At 40.2% G+C, this 21,973-nt stretch overlaps 1 protein-coding gene and 1 pseudogene across 7 annotated transcripts in view; both read right to left on the bottom strand.

Moving 5' to 3' along the window:
• Positions 1–3,009: 3,009 nt before the first annotated feature.
• Positions 3,010–4,340, bottom strand: LOC135701099 (PAS domain-containing serine/threonine-protein kinase-like; annotated as a pseudogene).
• A 4,058-nt stretch (positions 4,341–8,398) lies between these two features.
• EndoA (endophilin-A) overlaps positions 8,399–21,973 on the bottom strand; it is a 138,622-nt gene continuing 125,047 nt past the window's right edge. For all 7 annotated transcript variants that reach the window (XM_065221925.1, XM_065221927.1, XM_065221926.1 and 4 more), the window contains one exon: positions 8,399–10,044. In XM_065221925.1, the coding sequence (XP_065077997.1) occupies positions 9,925–10,044 (120 nt within the window). In that variant the 3' untranslated portion in view covers positions 8,399–9,924. The remainder of the gene's footprint in view (positions 10,045–21,973) is intronic.

The following is a 21,973-nucleotide window of genomic DNA, read 5'->3' as shown; positions in this document are numbered from 1 at the left end:
TAATGGATACTTTCGTTAGCGTGTAGGTTACTCATGCGATGAGTAACCTACGCTTTTAGAAATGTCTCCATACGTATGAGTAATATTGACTCACAACTGATTAAAAGTGACTGACTCTCTGAGGGAGTTTCGTTTCCAGTGTGCGGCATAAAATGCTGATACTGATTCCATGCCAAGGAAGCATACATTTAGGCATTATCTAAGTTCTTCCACTATTAAGCTTCTAAAGTTAACACCTGATGGTTATGCATTCCACCCTACAATTCGCGGGTCGCATTATGCTCCACACGAAATCTGCAAGCAAGCCCTCGATTGGAACCCGGCAGGACATCGCAGCAGAAGCAGACCCAGGGGCTCATGACGGCGGAGCATCATCAAGGAAATAAAAAATGTTGACAGGAATCTGACCTGGACCCAGTGTGTGTGTGTGTGTGTGTATTTACAATCTGACTCCCACTGACTGGCAGTGGCGTTATGCATAAAATCCTTATGCAACCATCTTTTAAATAAATAATTGCAAGAAGCTTAAATCCGGGAGTTAGAAGGTGACAGCTCTATCGCAACTCCAAAAGCCCATTTCAAGAACGCAAGCATTCCGAAGCTATTTTCGTATACGATAATCCCCGCTCCAATGTATTTCAATGTGGGAATCATTGTATTGCTTGATTGACGCGTATTTAATTAGTTGGAAATGTTTGTAGTATCACTAGTACTAGTGCTCGGAAATTGAGTATGAAAATATTATGAAAGACAAAATGGAACGAACTCACCAAATCTGGTCAAGTGAACCTAACAAGCTGGCTTGATGTGTTAGAGGGGAAGTCGCAATTGTAGACGGTTCGCTTCACGGGGTAATCCGGTTTGAGGTAGAGCTTGCACGTTATGAAACGAATGTAGTCTTGAAACCCTATTGGTCGTCTGATACTATCCGCATATCAAGACCAACAATTGAAATGGCCTTAACTTCATTTTGTAAACAAACCTTGTAAGGCCATTTTCTTGCGAACCGAAGTCCGCAAAGGCAAACCAACATAATGAACAGGTAGGGGAAATTCTCCTCTACCCGATTGTGGTTAAGGTTTGCCAATGAAGGTTTCGGTTCGCGAGAAAATGGCCTTACAAGGTTTGTTTACAAAATGGAGTTAAGGCCATTTCAATTGTTGGTCTTGATATGTTAAAAATGAATTCGGAACAACGAAAAATCCAAAAAATTGACGGGAGGAAAATTGTTTGCTTCCATCTACAAGCACAGCACTCTTCGATCTCTTCGTTTTATGACCTGGGCCCAGGTCAAGACAAAAGTAAGCAGCCGCCCAGAATGGAATTTTTTCACGTTGGCCCTATGCACCACTAGGGGTGTGCAGGATACATCAGTAAATTATACTTCACAAGGAGTAACAAATAGTAATGTTGAAAATAGCTATCATTTTTCTAATCATCATGCCAGTTTAGCTATCGATAGAAGGATGGAAGGATGTTCCTGACATCTTACATCAATCAAATCGTTAATTTTGCTAGTTTTCGTAGATAGGGGTAGAAGGGGCAAGATGACCACTCTAAGGTTGACATCATTTTTATATGTAATATTTGCAATTAATACCAATTCAAACATTGTCTACCCTAGTTCGTCCATGTCTGTTCTATCACCTACGCATTGATACAATATTTAATTATTAAATATAAATCAACAAAGAAACTTTTTTTCACCGTTCTCAGACACTCCGGGGCAAGATGAGCACCCCTGCGGGGAAAGGAAGAAAGGTAAGGAAAATCATACGATAAACTGAACTACTAGTTCTTTCGAATTCATGACGTAAACGTGATCAAGTAAATCGAATTTCCATGAATTTATTCATAAATTCATGAAGTCAGTTCACACCTGTTCAGCGTGACTGGCAATTTCGTAATGCTAAGCATAATACAAAATAAAACCATGATTTCGTGATACCATGAACCCATAATTGTGATTTTCGTTCCTGCAATCCTGAACTAGGGTCTTATGCAAAGCTGCAGCTGTCATTTACAGGTTGTTGTTAAACTTATCCCTACTGAGTGCTCGGGTTCGTCCAGAATAGTGTGTTGCTTATTAGTGCATTCAGCTGAGCCATATCGTCAGAATGGTAGTGGAGTTCATCATGCTGGCCGAAGATTGCCCCAGAGGCGGTGGTTATGTTTTCCGCTTGTTCGGACCCTAGAATTAGCATGGAAGGTGAGCAAGCATCGATGCGGCTAGCATCGGTGGGGATGTGCTTGTTGCTTGTTATGATGATGGTGAAGGTGCTGGTAGTTGCGTCCATGTGGACCAAGGGGTAGGTCACTCAGCACAGTGTGCCAAAGACACAGTAGGGCACACAATGGCATTCTCATTGGCACTGTTTGGAACCCATGGTACTTAATTTGTATGATCTCTAAAGTAAGTGGCATCACTGCACTATGTCAGTGCGGATATTTCAAAATTTGATTGTTAACTCAAACAATTTTTCACCATTACCGCCGCAACCGGAGCAACGGAAGATGCCGACCGGGTGGTTTGTTTCCCAAGCAGACTTTCGTCCCTGTTGTTGCTGCTGCCGCCTCTGACGGTTACTTTTGCTCGGCCACCAACGCAACTGCTGCTACTGGACGGATCGTGCTAAAGTATTCCTTCCGATAGTTCTATTCCCCGGTCGTCAGCAGCAGCATAACCACCGCCAGCCTTATCCTTATAATAAGCAGTATCTCACTATCTTCTGTATCACAATTCCGGAGTGATTTGAGATTTGGGCGTAATTGTATTTGTAAACAAACACGTCAATCGCCGATTTATCGCGAATAAAAGCTCAATTTTGAAAACTAATAACACTATGAGGTAGAAGTATGATTCCTCTATCATTTGGTATAGTTTGTTGATAAGATTGAGGTTTTATTCACGAGAAATCGGCGATTGACCTATTTGTTTACAAATTCAATTACGCCCAAATCTCAAATCACTCCGGAATTGTCTTCTAGTAGTAATAAAGCTCCTGTTGTTTATTGTTGGCCAATCCGATCGCCATCGACTAGACTGATGCACGTTCAGCCCGGTTCCCTCAGATACAGACTGGTGAGACCGGTGGAAATAATATTCATCTCTCTGCCGGAGATATCGTTAGACCAATTTCACCATTGTGCGACAGAGGACAAATATAATCATCCAAAATGAACATGTGGACATGCTCATCGTCATCTTCACCATCGAAAGGCTTTGCGGCGACGTTGACAGTCTTGTCTGGCGGGAGCAGATATTCTACGGATTGGTTTCGTACGGTTAGCAGGGGACGACTTTAGAAAAATTGAACTGTGACGAATTGATTTCCAGTAGCTCCTGGATGATGATCCGAGCTTTTAACACGGTTCTTCAATTCTTTGCAGGATTTCTTCAGGATTGCAGGATTGCCTCAACGTCCACGAATTGGTTCTCGAAGAACATCAACACGTACAGTGAAGATGCCAATTTATAGTGGATAGCATTTTTATCTCAAAATTATCAACAATCCATATGGGACTGATATACGATTATAGGCAGTGCAGTACTCGGTCGTGCAGTAGAAGGTAGAAAAAAATTGCCCTTCCTGTACGAACTTTGCCGATCCGAAGTCAATCCGCTTGATATGGAAATTGTGATCGATGATAACGTTCTCGTCTTTGATGTTCCGGTGCAGAGTGTTCAACAAATGTAGGAAAGCGACCGCATAAGCAATCTGTCGAACTCGAAAAGATCCATCCCGGAACCGTAGATTTCCATCACAACCTGGAAGAACTTGTCGTTCTCTAACCGATCGAACTTGTTGACAATGTTCGGATGCTTCACATGTGTCAAAACGATTTTCATAAACAGCGGCACGATTTTCTCCTTCAGTATCAGCTTCGATATCACCAGCAACCTATCCGAGTTCCGGTAGCTCAGCTTTACATACCCGTACGCGTCTTTCCCGATGTTCCACACCAGCGTGTAATATTTGCTGTACTCTCCGTGGATCAAATCTTCATCGTACTGCGACATACGGGCCGATGCGAGTGCTGATGGCAGATGGCTTGCCCAAGCGAATTGTCTATCCTTATTCTCATCCTTCAGGTTGTTATACGCTCGCAGGGAAGCATCTGATTCGAACTGGTGTACAGTATATCGGTCACGTTGCCATCGTAGTGAATCACTTCCTCGAGGTACTTCCCATCCGAATAGGTCCACAGGGAATCGGAAGCGTTCCAACGGCCGAATGTCGTTTCTGTTGATATGACGTTGACGTGACCATTGCCTTCGACCGATCGTACGGTTTGACATACCCAAAACAAAGGATTTGAACTGTCGAAATACCGGGTTTCCAAACATACAATTATGTGATGTCACAGTTGAATGAGAATTCATGTAAGACTTATTTTGGTTGATGATCCTAGAAAGGTCCTAGAACACTTCGAATAATGCTTAACATCACAATTGAATGAGGCTTCTTGTGAGAAGAGCAAGTATGTATGATTCAACAGTATGGAAAACACTCTATAAAAGAACCACTCTGTATGAAGGGGACCCCTCTCTGGGGCCCCACTTATTTTTATCTACTATATCAAACTCTGTAGTCAGTGCAGCAGAGGACGGAACTGACCCAACTCCCACGCTGAGGGAAGTTAAGGATGCCATTCAGCAGCTCAAAAACAACAAAGCAGCTGGTAAGGATGGTATCGCAACCGAACTCATCAAGATGGGCCCAGAAAAATTGGCCACATGCCTGCACCGGATGATAGTCAGGATCTGGGAAACAGAACAGCTACCGGAGCAGTAGAAGGAGGGGGTAATCTGCCCCATTCACAAGAAAGGCGACCATTTGGAATGTGAGAACTTCAGAGCGATCACCATTTTGAATGCCGCCTACAAAGTGCTATCCCATATCATCTTCCGTCGTCTATCACCTAAAATGACCGAGTTCGTGGGAAGTTATCAAGCCGGCTTCATCGACGACCGATCAACAACGGACCAGATCTTCACCGTACGGCAAATCCTCCAGAAATGCCGTGAATACCAGGTCCCAACGCATCATTTGTTCATCGACTTTAAGGCGGCATACGACAGTATCAACCGCACAGAGCTATGGAAAATCATGGACGAGAACGGCTTTCCTGGGAAGCTGATCAGACTGATCAAAGCAACGATGGACGGTGTGCAAAACTGCGTAAGGGTTTCGAGTGAACTATCCAGTTCATTCGAATCTCGCCGGAGACTGTGACAAGGTGACGGGCTCTCATGCCTACTCTTCAACATCTAGACTCTAGAAGGTGTAATGCGACGAGCCGGGCTCAACAGCCGGGGTACGATTTTTACGAAATGCGGTCAATCCGGTCAACCCGCCTGAAACACGAAGCAGCAAAGGTAGGACTGGTGGTGTGTGCGTCAAAAACAAAGTACATGCTAGTAGGCGGAACCGAACATGACAGGATTCGTCTAGGAAGTAATATCACGATAGACGGGGATACTTTCGAGGTAGTGGAGGAATTCGTTTACCATGGATCCTTACTGACGGCTGACAACAATGTGAGTCGTGAAATACGAAGGCGCATCATCAGTGGAAGTCGTGCCTACTACGGGCTCCAGAAGAAACTACGGTCAAAAAAGATTCACCCCCAAATGTACCATGTACAGAACGTTAATAAGACCGGTGGTCCTCTATGGACACGAGACATGGACTATGCTCGAGGAGGATCTGCAAGGTGGCCAAAGCCGGAAGGATGCGGTGGGCAAGGCATGTTGCAAGAATGCCGGACAACAACCCTGCAAAGTTGGTGTTCGCTACTGATCCGGTTGGTACAAGGAGGCGTGGAGCGCAGAGAGCGCGATGGGCGGACCAGATAGAGCGTGATCTAGCGAGCATTGGGAATGACCGAGGATGGAGAGCGGCAGCCGCAAACCGAGTATTGTGGCGTACTATTGTTGAATATGTCTTATCTTAAATGTGATGTTGTACAAATAAATGTATGTAAGTATGTATCAAAGTCTGTAATTTGGGGAGTTCCCTTCTGGAATTCCTTTCTAACTAGCAGTGTTCGAAAAATATCAACAAATCAAATCTCACCAATGCCCAAGATCACGCTTGATTTTCGTAGACAAAAATCATCAAAATCAATCTACGCTTGATTTTGCAAGCCGTGATATCACAGCTCAGAATATCAAGCTAACAAAACTCACCAACTGCAAATCTCACCAAACTGTGGTGAGATTGAGTTTAATGATTTTCGCTTTACACCCGAATGCAACCGAACTTTCATAACGGCTGGCAGCAGTCCCTTCGTGTCTGCCATCGGTGAAGAGTAAAAAGAGATAGCAGGTACGCCAAATCGACGATCAAATGCATTGTTTACAAAAGCTGATACGTCCCTTCGAAAAAGTAATCGAGATTTGGTACAAACGGTCTGCACAGAGCAATGGATTGAATAGTGCAGTGCTTTCAGTTTTCACACTCAGCCTAAGCAGTCAATAATTTTACTCTCTACTCGCAATATCAAAGGAGCTTGTAAAATCAATATTAAGCATGATATTTTGTTCCAATCGTGATATTTGTAGTACCTATGAGAAGCAATACTGCAGGGATACACATTCCACATATTCAGAGCGTATGAGAGCAGACAAATATTATTTGATGATTTTACCCACACTGCTAACTAGGAAAACCTCTTTCTGGTGTTTTCAGAGATGAACCAGCCCACGGCTGAAAGCTTCTTTAAAAATGAAATCTAATCTAATCTAATGTATCGAAAGCGACTAGGGTGGGTGAGCCAGTAGTGGAGGAACTAAGCAGATTTATGTATTGAAAAATAACTCAACGATGTACATACAATTTGTATACGTAAATCTATAGCTGTCAATCTCTATTCTACTAGAAAAATGCTTAAATTAAATTGTACACATTTTTCGAAAACTTGTCCTCCATTAATGTAGTCGTAGTTGCTAACTTTGGTTCCTATAATAGTGGAACACATTGGTTTCTTATGGGTTCCACTATTATAGGAACACGAACGCAACTATAGGTGCTAAGGAGTCAAAATCTTAAGGAAAATCATTTGTTTTCCGCCATTTTTGGGCTAATTTTAAGTTTGAAAAATGCAAATCTGCTGTATTTTAGGAGAGCTACCGATGGAAAATAACCTTATCCGAAGATCGACGTATTGGTCTTTGTGATTATGATCCGAACAGAGAAAAAAAATTAAACTTTATTGGACATCTCGGAGTTTCCCTGAAATTCTCGGATCTCCCCTAAAATTTTCTGAACTTCTATGAAGTTTCCGAAGTTTTCCTGATATTCTCTGGACTCTTGTGTTCTCGAAAATAACCTGAAAATTGATAACATTCCCGAAGTTCTTTAAATTCCCCTGAAACTTGTGGCACTGCTTTACGGTTGCCTGAATTTTCCAAAAATAAATACGAAATCATTTATGTAGTTCTTAGATTTTCAATCTACATTTTCCAGAAATTCACGAAACTGCCCATACATTATGGAAAATGATTCTTCAACATCTTAGAACTTGCCCAAACGTCTAGACACTACGTGTTTTCCTGATGTTATTCTAACTTCACGAATGATCTCTGAACTTCTTTAAGGTTCTTTCCTGAATTTCACAGTATTCTACCAACTAAGAAAAATTTGAATTGATCGTTAAATGAGTGATCGATGAACAACATGCAAGAGTTATGTCTGTTTGTTGTCTCGTTTTCGTTCGTACAGAATTTTTCATATAAATGTTTGTATTGAAAGTACGGGTCGAACGTAAGCGGGAATACGGCAATTAGTGTCTAATCATTTCAGATATGGGCAGTTTTGCCTCAGAAAGCCCCATATATCCAAAGGGAGATTTAAATTATTATCTCGCTACATCACCACAAACAATGCACTCTTCTAAACAGATGGGTAACCTTGGATTTCTTTATACTTCTGTTTAAGAAAGATTTGTTTTATGTATAGAAGGTATCACTTGAAGAAGTTCGCAAATCTAAACCGAATGAAACATCCATATTGAAGCTTGTTAACAAGTAACCAATCAATTGCTAATTATACCTAATAATTTAATCAAACGATCTCATTCATAAAACTAGACACTTAAACATGATAAATGATCCAATCATACTAATCGAAAATTGCTTAAATATCCTATCTAAAGTTGTCTCACTGAATCACGGACCTCGAATGTATTACGTTTTTTCTTTGATTGATGATACGTCTTCTTCTGGATTCTTCTTCCTTTCCTCTTCAATTTCGAAACGATACACTAACAAAGCAAAAACAAAACACAAAATTAATAACAAAGACTGTAAAACGATGTGAAATAAGGATTTCTTTCCTGTGTAGAATGGAAACACAACCGAGAAACCGAGGAAAAACTAACCCAAGCGCAAATGTAACGTTCAGTCGCAGATCGGCGACTAGCATTTGAAAGTTTATTCAACGAAACTTACTAAAATTATATACACAGTTAATACTCGTTTAGATTATAGCTCCTTGCGTGAGTGTTTTTTTTTTAATTTAAAGAAGACTTGATCGAACCAAAAAAAGATGAACAAAGAACCAAAATTTCACTCAACGGAAAAACCGAAACCTGTAACAACTACTACAACAACAAGACCGCAAAAAATAGAACATTGTGTGAGTGTTTGGGAACAATCATCATCGCTCACCGATGTGTGTGTGTCTGTGTTTGTCAGTGCATAGTATGGTCGTCTGTCTTCGGCTTGCATCAAGTCTTTAGTATTTTTTTTTTCACAGGAAAATTCTCACGAAACCTTTCTCTATAACCCGCAACACATTCGTCACGAAACATACACACGCACGCGCGCACGTTTTGGCTGGCTCAAATCATAATATAATCATAATAAACCGCTTTGACTAATATCGATGTTTGCTTCCTCTTCTTCTTCTTCTACTTCTTCCTTCTGTTTTAACTAAATTCTGTTAAAACCTAACAACTGGTGAGCTTTTGTCTAACAGGCGTTTTGATTTAAAGATTTTTCTCAATATGAATAAAATCTGTTTGTATTGTTTAAAACTCAATCTCTCACTAAAACTAAGGTCTACTAGAGGCGTTCGTCGTCACTGTCACGGTGAAATGTCAACATAAATCAGTTGAAAATCGGCTATTTCATATCCTTGCTAAGGTTGTTGGCATTAAAGCGTGTGTTTACTGCATATCTAGGTGTGTATGTGTGTTGGTGTGACTGGTGGTGTAAGTGTAGGTATCTTCTTGTTTTCGCAATCGTGCTACATCTCGCGCCGCGGGACAAACACAAAACTCAACAATCAATCTCACCGCTGGTACTTAACTTTATAAGTAGAAGATTTTCTCCCTTCTTCTTCTTCTTCTGCTTCCTCTCCTTCCAGTAGATAATAATTAACACCTTACATATATAGGTTGGTTTCCTTTTTTCATCAATAGGTTTTCGTTTTTTCTTTTCTTTTTCATTTGCCCTTGCTCACACGTAAAACAGAATAAGTTAAATTTCGACTGGATTGCAATAAATCTCTTGTAAATACTTCTTAGTTTCAATATCTTGCTTCGTAATCTAGTAAAATCTGTTTTATATTCTTATTCAACTTCCTGTGACTGACTACTGCTGCTGCTGCTGCTGCTGATGACGCTGTTTCCTGCTTTTCGAAAGCATTCTCCTTTTTTGTCAGCAGCAATAGTTTAAGCTTGCTTTCGGGGGTCGGGGTAATTGATCAGTAACCTTCAGATTGTTGTTTTCCATAGTCAATATGTCAATATTAGTTAGAGTCTCGGATGGGGAGGGGACTGTTTTTGAGGGGGGCGCGATTACAATGATATACTTCAGACGTTAAATTACGATTTTTAATTTAAAATTAGAAAATCGAAAAACCGATAAATGATAAAAACCTAAAAACCGTACCGTACCGGGGTTGCAGCAGCAGCTTACGGTATTGGAACGGTGACTTGCACGTACGACTGCGGGAAGTAGCCGGTTCTGCCGTTCACGCTGCCTTCGAACCAGTTCTCGTCCACACGCTGGATGAGTGTGATGACGTCGTTTTCCTAAAACGAAAAGAAATATATGAAATGAGGACCGATTCTTACAAGTTTAGTCTCACGGTATATTTTGATGCAATAGTCAAATCATCAAGCAGACTCAATGGGAAAGTGTGGAGGACCCCGGAGGATTATTAAAACGATCATGTGGTAATTCAGCGGGCCAGTAGATTTTCGAAGAAGTCTTTGAAAAAATACAAGGAATTTGCAGAAGATCCCGAGGTCAAATAAAAAAAAACTCTTGTTCTATATAGTGCGGAATGTCAAGAATGCCTCTTCAGTCTTTTCAAAGGTGCCCTGTGGGTAAGCTCAAGGGATTCAATAATCTTAAGACCACCCTAGGAGACCCGGTGTCGAAGACAATTAGGTCGAAGTACGTTAGGCCAAAGTACGATAGGCCGAAGTCTGTTAGGCCGAATGGGCCATTATGCCGACATTTTATTTTCCTTTACAAAAAAACAGTTCAATCGAACGTTACTGTTCGTTTCTTTTTTTCCTTCTTGAACAGTTCTTCCGAGGACGATTGTTCTTCCGATATTTGGCACTTGAAGGGGCGATTCCTCCATATGTCCAACCTGTTCATTGCACACGTGGACCTCATGACTATTTCAGAAAATATTTAAATATTAAAATGTTCATAATTAGAAGGGCAAGAACTCGAAAATATTTACATACTGCTTCCAGGCCAAAAATGACCGCATTGCACTATAGTGAGAAAGGTTAGAATGCACCACGGTAGTCATACAGTTGCCCATTCCATGTTGATGTATCGCCAAGCGCTTATTGTATCATCACGAAAAATATAGGTACCTATGCGACAGCATGTCTCACGCTACGTCTTCGTGTGTCGTGAAATCAACAAGTTCAACTTTATCCGTCGTACTGATACACTCATACACGTATACAGATGAGAAGTAATACACGTATCCAGTGCTGTGCATTATCATTACGGTTATTGTACCTTGACGGTCATCCTCATATAACCATCACATATCAAAAATGACGGTCAACTAGCATATCACTTGGAAACACCTTTACCTCACTAGACCGTCTTCATCAAAGCCATCCATGACAGTTAGATTAAATGACAAGGAGAGAGTAGCAAAATCATTCACTCACTGATCATCTCTGTTGAACATTTATAAGTGGGAAGTGAGAATAATGCTCCCTCATTTTCCTGTTCTTGCTAAAAGTTGTTAAGTTCAGAACATACGAAACATTTTGACGAAAACGTTGGATTTTCATTTTCCTTGTAACAAATAAATATGTGGGCGCTGTTACGCTACAATGTAGAAAAATATCCGTTTATCTTCAAAAATGCCATTTCTTAACTTGCCACTATCACTTTTATATGTTCCATCGGCAATATCAATTCTCTCTTACGTACGCGTTATTGCGTACGATGCTTAATAAATCTCAAAATTGCTCCGAAAAATCATGGAACCAACAGCTGGACCTTCGACAAAATCAGTGCGAAACCGAAATTTTTGTCAGTAACCTCAACCTGAGCTGGGTTTTAAAAGCAAACGAACAAACTGACGTTTGTCAGAAAATAAGCTGATCCAATCTTGATACCCGTTCCAGGTTGGAACCGAGTTTGGAACTGTATAATAAACGAATGCGCTATTAATTTTAGCGATGATTTATTGAAATACACTGCGTTTCCTTACGGAATTGCAGATTTATTTGTTGATGGATACCAATGGTTGCTTTGATTGTTGAAACCTCAAGTGAAGAAAATGTGTATTTATAATGCACCGTGCAATAATTCAAGACCAACAATTGCAAAGGACTCAACTCCATTTTGTAAACAAACCTTGAAAAGCCATTTTGTCGCGAACCGAAGTCCGCCAACGCAAACGAACAACATTAACAAGTAGGGAAAATTCTCCTCTTCCCGATTGTGATTTAGGTTTGTGAATGTAGGTTTCGTTGCACGAGAAAATGGCCTTACAAGGTTTGTTTACAAAATGGAGTTGAGGTTTTTTTCAATTGTTGGACTTGAATTGTGTAAGCATTAAAGAGGGTAGTACGTGTTCATGCAGATATGAATTCTCACAATAATAATTTCTGGTAAGACTTCCTTGATACATCCCAACTATCGCCTTATCCGTGATTTTGAAAGAGGAATGACCGTCATAACCGTATTTATGCTCGAAATGAGATGACGGTCAATTTATATGTCTTTTTTATTTTTCCTCGGTGATATGATGGTACCACATGATAGATGTTAGTGATATTGCGAATGAGTGAGAAAAGCAAAAAACGATATCTCTCGGTTGTTGTATCATACTGGTGAGAAGTTTTACAGAGAGAGGGTTCTCTGTTGTTTTGATTATTAACCGTAGGAATCTCTTTTGTCAATCTAAAGGCTGTCAGTACCGTGATGCAACTCAGCACTGCACGTATCCTCCGCGTGCTTGTCGCATTTGTCGGTTAATTGATCATTTTGTCAAGCTTCTGCAATCATGTTCCATTAGATGTCACTGCTGTTGTTTGCGGTGACATCTATCGGAAACTAGACACAATCTGTTTTCCTATAATTGTTCACAGAGGACACTGCAGTGCAAAACATGTCTGGTACCTCTATATATGCATTTGGATTATTATTCGAAGTCCCTCCTTTTTTACACATTCTGCACACAAAATAGCTCACCCCTCACAGAATTTCCCGCCGAATTTCATGTATGGGGCGGAGCATAAAGTATCTTTTGCGCAGAATATGTAAAAAAGGAGGGACTTCAAATGTTAAAGCAAATGCATATATACAGGTACCTGCCATGTTTTGTAGTGTCAGGTACTCTATTTTGTAATCTGTGAAAGGGAAATCACAAATCGAGTGTCAACAAAATACTTGACATGTTGAGAGATTGAGGTCGTTTGAGGATTTCTCTCTCAAATTTTGATTTTTTTGGCTCTCTGGAGACTGGTAGTAAAGCAGTTAAAATTATATGGGGAAAAATCATTTTTATTCAATTGTAGCTTGTTTAGCATTAATTTCCGGAAAAAAACTGAACGACAAAGCCTCTGACTAATTTCTTTAGGTTGTCGTTCACTTTTTTTGACCTGAATATGCACCGAAAGCGAATTATTCCCACTTCTCTCAATTTCTATAAGGGGATTTTTATCACTTCCTACCAGCGGAACAGCGCCATCTCTGTGGAAAATGGTCGAACAAAATGATTAATTGACATTTCAGGCTGCAATATTTTGTAGCATCATCATTTGCAACGATGAACAGGCATTTTTTCGTATGAATGGGAATACAGTGGAAGAATCTGTCACTGCGTGCGTGGTTTTTCTCTGTCGAAAAACGCCCTCAGTATGCATCGAAGAGCTTGAACCGTCAGTTTTAAAGGGTGTCCACGATGAAATTGCCGCACACAAAATTGATTCGCAAAATTCGAGTTTTCATCCGATTGCCATCAAATTTTCAGGGATTGAGAAATAACTATTAAACTTCATTTTACCATTTTACTCGTATTTTATTTACAGTCCATACGCAAATGCCCGCACCTTGGCCTTAACCCAGGCCATAAGATTCTGCACAACCTGTGAATCAACCGTTTTTTGCATGTAAACCCATACTTTCTTCAGTTCCTCGACTGTCTTCAATACCTTAGGTCGTTTAAGAAGGTGCTGCTTCATAATCGCCCAGTACTTCTCGATGGGGCGGAGCTCCGGAGTGTTGGGAGGGTTGAACATTTTCGGCACGAAATTGACCTTATTGTCCGCATACCACTTCAGCACGTCCTTGGAGTGGTGGCATGAGGCCAAATCCGGCCAGAAGATTGTTGGGACGTTGTGGGCCTTCAGGAGAGGAAGCAGCCGCTTCTGGAGGCACTCTTTTATGTACACCTGTCCGTTCATCGTGTCCTGGGTCACGAAAGGTGCACTCCGCTTCCCGCACGTGCAGATGGCTTGCCAAACCAGGAATTTTTTCGCAAATTTGGACATCTTCTGAGTGCGGACATGCTCCGGAACGCTGAACTTATCCTTGGCCGTGAAAAACAGGTTGCCGGGGATCTGTTTGGAGTCGGCCTTCACATATGTTTCGTCGTCCATGATGCAGCATTCAACTTTCGTCAGCATGTTGAGGTACAACTTCCTGGCACGGGTTTTGGCGGACTTGTTCTGCTTCTCGTCGCGATTAGGGGCCTTTTGTACCTTGAACGTTCGAAGCCCAGCCTTAGTTTTGGCCTTCTGCACAAAACTTCGGCTTAGGTGCAGCTTCTTAGCCACATCCCTAACGGAGGCGTTCGGATTTCGGTTGAAGGCCCCAACTACGCGGTTGTGATTTTTGGTGTTGTACGGAATACTTTTTCCTTCACTTCTGGGCTTCCGATCGGTGGTCAACCGTTAATCGAACCGCTTAATCACTCGCGACACCGTAGAATTCGCGATTCCCAACGTTTTAGCGATGGAACGATGCGAGAGATCCTTGTTCTCGTGATGAATGCGCAAGATTTTATCACGCACGAGCTGTTCTTTCGACTCCATTTCCGCGAGTTTTGATCACAGGACTTTAAAACTTGCAGGATATAAATAATGCACTATGAACTAAATCCACCCAAATTTTCATTAAATTCTACCCAACGGTTAAAAAGTTAGAGCAATTTCATAGTGTGGCAATTTCATCGTGGACACCCTTTATGAATGGTTCTGTTGAAAAAGTGTTTTTAGAACGTTCAAGCTCAGTGGTGGTTTCGAATTTTTAGCAGCTTTACGGTTTCTAAAACAGTGAGACGTAAGTTGCATAGCTAGTTTTTACTATGTATACACTATACAATAATTTTATTGTACTTATATTTCAGATGGCATCAGAAGTCCAAATTGAATGTGCTGTAGCGAATATTCTTGTTCGACAAAATTTCTGCGCTAACCATGGAAGAAAAGTTGCTGGTAGTGCACCCCCCAACCTGACATGAAAAATTTGAAGTCGTATTATTCAAAGTCAGGAAAATCTATGACGAGAAACTTCAACAGATCATCGTACAGCAGTCACAGGTGGCTATGCGGATCGGAAAAATTGAATAAAATATTCTGTTGGTCGTGCTTGCTATTCCATAGCAACCAAGACCATGGTGTATGGTCAAAAACAGACTTCACTGATTTGAACCATTTGTCGGCGGCATTGAAAGTTCATTCGTCATCGAAGGACCACATCGATAATGCCATGACCCATACAACGTTCGGAAGGATCAGAATCGATTAAGCTCTTGACCATGCGCGGGAAGTTGCCAAGACAAATCACAATTGTATGGTGACCAAGAACCGGAAAGGATTGAGAACCCTCATCGATATAGTGTGTTGCCTAGGTTCCCACGGATTGAGCTTTCGTGGGCATGACGAAAGAGAGGTTTCTAACATTAGGGGCAATTATAAAGATTTTTGCTGATTCGTTGCATTGCGTGATGTTAGTTTTACAGAGTTTATTAGAAAATCCAGCGTCTTCACCGGAACATCAAGTGCTATACAAAACGACATTATTGAGTGCGTTGGAAAATGCCTACTGCTACAAATCCACAAAGAAGTCGATGAAGCTCCATACGTTGCTGTCACGATGGATGAAACGACCGATTCTGGAAGATTGGCTCAGCTATCATGTGCGGTATGTACGTTTAGCATTGTTGTTTGCTTTTATAAATTTATTTATTTTTTGATTTTTTTTATTTGTTTGTTTAGGTGCTCCTGTTGAACGTTTTGTTCGTCTTTGTGACGTAAGTAGTGATAAAACGGCCCCCGCTCTGGCAGGTGAAGTGGACTCAATTGCTATCGAATTTGGTCTAAATGCTGACAAGCTTATCGCACAGAGCTACGATGGTGCCGCGGTTATGTCTGGTGAGTCGGGAGGGACGCAAGCTTTGGTGAAGAAAAACTTCCCAAAGGCTGAGTACATTAACTGCAAAGCACACACCCTAAACTTGGTTTTGCTGCACTCCTGTTCAGAAGAAAAAAGAACTGCAAAGTTTTTCAAAACGCTATCGTCACTTGCTGCATTTTTCTCCCAATCCACCAAACGAAATCAAGCATTAAAGAAATATATTGAAGCTAAAATCCCCAACGTATGTAGAACCAAGTGTTGAGGTCAACGTTGTAAACGATAACTACGCCGGTATTATAACGTGCCTCGGAGATTTGTATCTCGGCGATATGAATTGGGATGGAGATACGTGCACCAATGCTCGAGGATTGCACGGATTCTTGCTGGATTTTGAAACGATTTTTGACGTAGAACTACGTCTTTGTCGACTATACTGGGGTGCAAATCAAAAAATATGTGTGGTGAAATAGTGTTAGGTTTTGAACGCTTGTAACTTTGTCATTTATAGATGAAAATAAAGTCCAAATACGCCAATCGATAGGATATTACATCACGAATCTGCTGAAATGAATATTGTTTGTTCAATTTTCACACAAAAAAAAAACATTTGAAAAAAGTACAAATGATTATTTTAGCTCTGTTTTCATGAAAAAAAAACGATTTTCCCTAACCCAGCCGTCATAATCGAGTACCATTTGGTTGTACATCGTTCTGCTTGAACCTGAAAAAGATATAAAACAGCGCTACTGTCGTGCTTTTGCTCATTACCGCTTCGGACGGCGCGGCACGTGGTCCTGCAGCAAACAGGAGCAAGTCAGCGGATTAAGGTAGATCATGGCGTGACCACCTATCATATTTTTTTCAGAGTTTCCTTTGAATCGTTCTAGAATTCCATCATACTTCTTTTCTGGATTCCCCTAAAATTCCCCTATATCGTGATCAAACTTTTTCAGAAGCATTCTAGGATTTCTCAGAAAAATTCTCTTGGTACGCATTATATCTTGTAATATCATTCTACAATTCTATAATTCCCTCAAACTGGTGATAATTCCCAACAATTCGCATTATTTTGTCTCCATTTTCTCGATGAAATTCTCTAAGAATATTGTTAAAAAATTCACTCTTAAGAATGACCGTCACACTCTTTCTTAAAATTTAATTAAAATTAATCTCCCTAGAAACATTTGACAGAATTCCATTGGAATTATTCTCAAGATTTGCATCAGCATGCTCATTGTATTCCTCCCAGATTTCATTATACATGCTCCCAGCAATTCCTTGAATTTCCCATCAACGTTCCTTAAGTATCATCTTAAGAATTTTCTATGATTTCTCTTCCGAATTATATTTAATTTCTTCACAAAATCGCCAAGCATATGTCATCAGAGTTATGGAGCTCTACTTAGAATAAACTTGAAACCCTCCTATGATTTCACAAGGAATTCACTTTACACTATACTGTCAACTATTTTCAGAATTACCTTAAAATTATGAAATTCTAGGGCAATTCAGAATTCTAAAGTAATTCAGCCTGCTAACTCAATATTCACAGGTACTTCAAAAAATGCTAAGAGTTATAAAAATGCCTTTTAAATTCTTAAATCAAAAATCTCAAAAACATACTTCAAAGTCCTGGTAGTTGTCTAGATTCAAAAGCCTTGCTAATTTTCCAAAGCTCAACAGCTGAACAGTTTTCGATTTCTCTAAATTGCAATATTATGAAAATTCCTCCATTTTGAAATTTTGGTTTTCTAATCCAGGATTTTAAAATAATAGCCAAAATTCAAAATAAAAAAAATCCAGGCCCGATATTTAAAAAAAAATAAGGGTTTTTTTTTCAGCAAATAATCTTTAGGGATTGTCTCAACTTTCATGATTCTGCGACCCATTAACATGCAAACATGTTGTAACAATTCCATGTACGATGTTGCAATAATTTCTAACGTTGATGGCCTTTAATAATTAAAGTAACAAGTTTAACTTTTTTTTATTATTAGAGGGTAAATCAATTGCAGTGATATTTTAAAGCAATTTGTTTAAACAAATCTGGGAAAATCTGGAAATATACGTGGTCTGTCTGTGTATCTGGCAAGATGACTGAACATCTGGAAAATTCAGATAAATCTGGAATACTGGTAACGCTGGTGCCAAACCGGTTCATGAGTTGATGGGTCGATAGGTAGGGTCCAGGTGAGGGAGCTGCCTTCCTGGCGTCAGTAGCATTGGTGCTAAGCACGGAAAACAAATCAAGGAAAAAAGAGTGAACCATAACCGAAACATTAAAATACTTGAAAAATTTAACATAAAGTATAATAGTCATACATCAATTTTGCGTGGTTCTACGTCATACTGCGGTCGTGTATAGGACACAACACTTTAATTTTTTTTTCTGAAGGTTTTTGCAGCACTATTCAGCTTTACTGACGTACTCTACAGCGTATTGCAACAGAAAGACTTGGATGCAATAGAATGCATAAAAAATGTCCGTTCTTCGCCGCAACGAGATCGACGTGATGAAATCGATCAAACATTTCGAAAATGTGTATGATGCCACTATTCAAGTTCACGGAGGTGACGACATGTTGCGGAAAAAGTCAAAATCCTTTTATCAGGCACTTTATGAGACAATAACTGATCGCGTTTTGAAAAAGTTGGTTCAAATCATTGGAAGTCATTAATTATGTAGGGTTGCTCAATAGTTCTAAATTCGGAGAGTACTATGAGTGTTTTCCTAAACAGCTGTTCGATTCATTGGCCAAATTATTCGGCAATAATTTTGATGTAACAAAATTGAGTAATGAGCTCAAAGTATTTTATTCACGAAGCGAGTTTAGGGGAAAATCCGTTAAGGAAATGGCAATGCTAATTGCCGAAGAAGAGTTGGAGGATGTGTCTTCAGAAACAGCGAGACTGGCAAAGTTGATTCTCACATTACCGAGTACAACTGCTACCGTGGAGAGATCTTTCTCCGCAATGCGTCGGGTGAAAGATTATACACACACGACTATGGGAGAGGATCGACTGTTTTACCTTATGAATGGCTGTGGAAAAAGATTTGCTTTCAGATTTACAACATAAACCAGGCTTCTATGACAATGTAACATACTTATTCGCAGAAAAAGCTGATCGACGAATTGCCCTGTTGTATAAATAATCTTTAAAATGTACATAATAAAGTCTCATGATTAATCACGAATCGCCCCTGGAAGTCTTCAGGTTTTTTTTTTTACGTGGGACTACGTCTGTGATTTCGATATGGGGGTACACTTTGTGAAAACCGAAAATGGAACATGTAACGAAATTATGAAAGATTTTGAACGTTAATAACTCAGCTGCCCCAATTTCAATATTTTTATCACCAATTCTAAGCTTCGGACAGTTTTTAACAAGAAACTATTGAAAAAGTGGTAAATGTTAAGCATTGTCCAAAAGCGTTGAAATAACTAATAAATCCACCAATTACGTACATGCATATGCTGCTTCCCCAACACAGTCATCAGAGAATCGTTTCTAGACGAAAAATGTCGCTGTAGCATTGCTGCTTCCCCAACACTGTCATCAGAGAGTCTTTAGTAGACGAAACAAGTCGAAGTGGCATTCGCCTCCGATCTTCGGGCGTGTGCGAATAGAGAGGATGCAATTGCGTAACATTTTGCACACTCATCGTCATATTCAGAACCACACGCCCCTAACGACCACACAAAATGCTCTCCATAGTTGTAATCTTTTAACCAAACTTGGAAGCAGGGGTGCAAGTGATTTTGATCGATTCTCTTCATCGAATTTGTGCTTCGTTAATAACTTGACGGCATTGATACCTTTGTTGTTCTGGATGATAGAATATCATAGCATAAATATGGTCATCAAAAGATGAAATCGATGAAGAGAATTGACTTTCACCCTTCTGCTTCTAAGCAGGGCTCCACAAAGTCACTTTCAATCGAAAATCGTGAAGCGACGATGAACCTGTCAACTATCACTTTCAATTGAAAGTCATTCTGTCTTCTCTTCGAGCAGATCCCCGTCAACATCAACAGAACCACTTGCGATCAGTTTTCATGCTGTTTGTTTTGGCTTGACTACACAGATAAAAAATCTGAATTTCAATTGTGATGTAAACATTCAATCACGTAGACTTGTATTTCATTTCACGCAACCGAGCAACTTGCAAACAATGTTGTTTACAAAGATGGGCTTTTGTATACAATATTTGCTAGATTGCATGAAATGTGTCAGGACTTTATATGATATATAATGTAAACGTATATGATATGTGACGCTCCATTTATGTGCATCATATTGAACAGAAATTTACACTACTTTTTATCATTGTCGGATGGTTTGTTTACCCATCAATATGGGTATTTTTTGAATCGGGGTGACGTCTAGAGATCAAAAATTGTTATGCAACACCATTTTGAAATCCATGATGGCAGCTTCCAGTTTAAGAAAAAGTGGGAAATGCTGTCAAATACTTATCAATAAAGGTATTTTGGGAATCGGGATGATGTCTAGAGGATGAAAATCGACATCCGAAGCCATTTAGAAATCGAAGATGGCGGCTTCCGATTTACGAAAAAGTGGAAATACAGTCAAATACACATCAATGTTGGTATTTTTGTAATCGGTATGAGGTCTACAGATCGAAAATTGATATGCGACGGCATTTCGAAATCCACGATGGCGGTTTCCGATTTCAGATTAAGTGGGAAATACTGTTAAATACCCATCAATATAGGTATTTTTGTAATCGAGATGGCGTCTAGAGGTCGTAAATCGATAGCCGACGCCATTTGTAAATCCAATATGGCGGCTTCCTATTTCAGAAAAAAAGGGAAATGCTAATGCCGTCCCATCAATATGGGTATTTTTGGAATCGGGGTGACGTCTGGAGATTGGAAATCGATATCCAACGCCATTTTGTAATCCAAATAATTCCGATTTGCGGAAAAGTGTCAAATATCCTAAAATATGGTTATTTTCAGAATGGGGATGAGACGTAGATGCCGAAAATTGATGTCACGTCGTATTTAAATACAAGATGGCGGCTTTGGTTCAGAAATACTGTGAAATACTGTCAAATACCGATCAATGTGGGTTTTTTGGAATCGAGCTGACAACTAGAACAAAGAAATCGATGTCCGACGCCATCTTGAAATTCAAGATGGTGGCTTCCGATTTCAGAAGAAGTGTCAAATAGCCTACAAATGGCATCGAATATCGATTTTCAGCATCTACGCGTTGTCCTCGTTCCGAAGTACCCAGATCTAAGGGTATTTGACACTTTTTGTGAAACCCGATGGCCGCCATATTGGATTCCAAAATTGCATCGGATATCGATTTTTGGCATCTACGCGTTGTCACAAGTACTCGTTCCGAAAATAACTATATTGTAGGGTATTTGCAAGGGTTAGGTCACTCCGCACACCAATCTTGGGTCATCTTTTTTGTCAGTGTGCCTCAAGTATGTCGATTGTGCCGGTCATAGAGCAAGCTGCGATTGTTTGTAAAACACCCATCCCAATCCGGTATTTCTGACACCTTGAATGTTTTGGTTTAAAATCGCAAGGATAAATCGGATTGAGGATGACGCGGAAGTGGCGAGTGTGCGAAATGTCGGTGTTTTGTGATCCATAGGGTAATAAAAGTCCTATGTTTTAGTGTTTTATAATGCCCTCAAAGGCAGACCAGAAACCTAGCCTTTCGGCCGGAAAGAGTTGGAACCGGTGGGGAGCATTGTTGGAGACCGACTATATAGGGTGATGAATATACTTCTTTAGTTTGTTTTGTGGGAGATGCAGCATTATTTGAATTAAGGGTACTAATGAGGTCTGACTAAATGCCTCTTTCTCTTGAGCCCACTCTGGAACCTACATTTCGTATTTAGATCTATAAGTGAACTGCTGGTCTGAGTTCCTCTGGTATATTCAATAAGAAGATGTTCCTAAGCATACAGTCAAACAGCACGTAATGTTCTGAACAGCTTCAATGACAGTTGTCCAGCAGTGCTCCCATTTTATTTACAACAATCTAATGCCTACGAGATTGTGCCGAAGGTATGATGAAAATGTGCCGATGGATGTTCCCAAGCTGTGCCGAATATAATTTCGG

The sequence above is a fragment of the Ochlerotatus camptorhynchus genome, unplaced genomic scaffold (assembly GCF_037179485.1).
Source record: "Ochlerotatus camptorhynchus isolate MF236.1 unplaced genomic scaffold, CSIRO-AGI_Acam_v1.1 ptg000150l, whole genome shotgun sequence".
Lineage (NCBI taxonomy): Eukaryota > Metazoa > Arthropoda > Insecta > Diptera > Culicidae > Ochlerotatus > Ochlerotatus camptorhynchus.
Note: the sequence above shows the minus strand (reverse complement) of the source record. Positions and strands in the feature narration are given on the sequence as shown.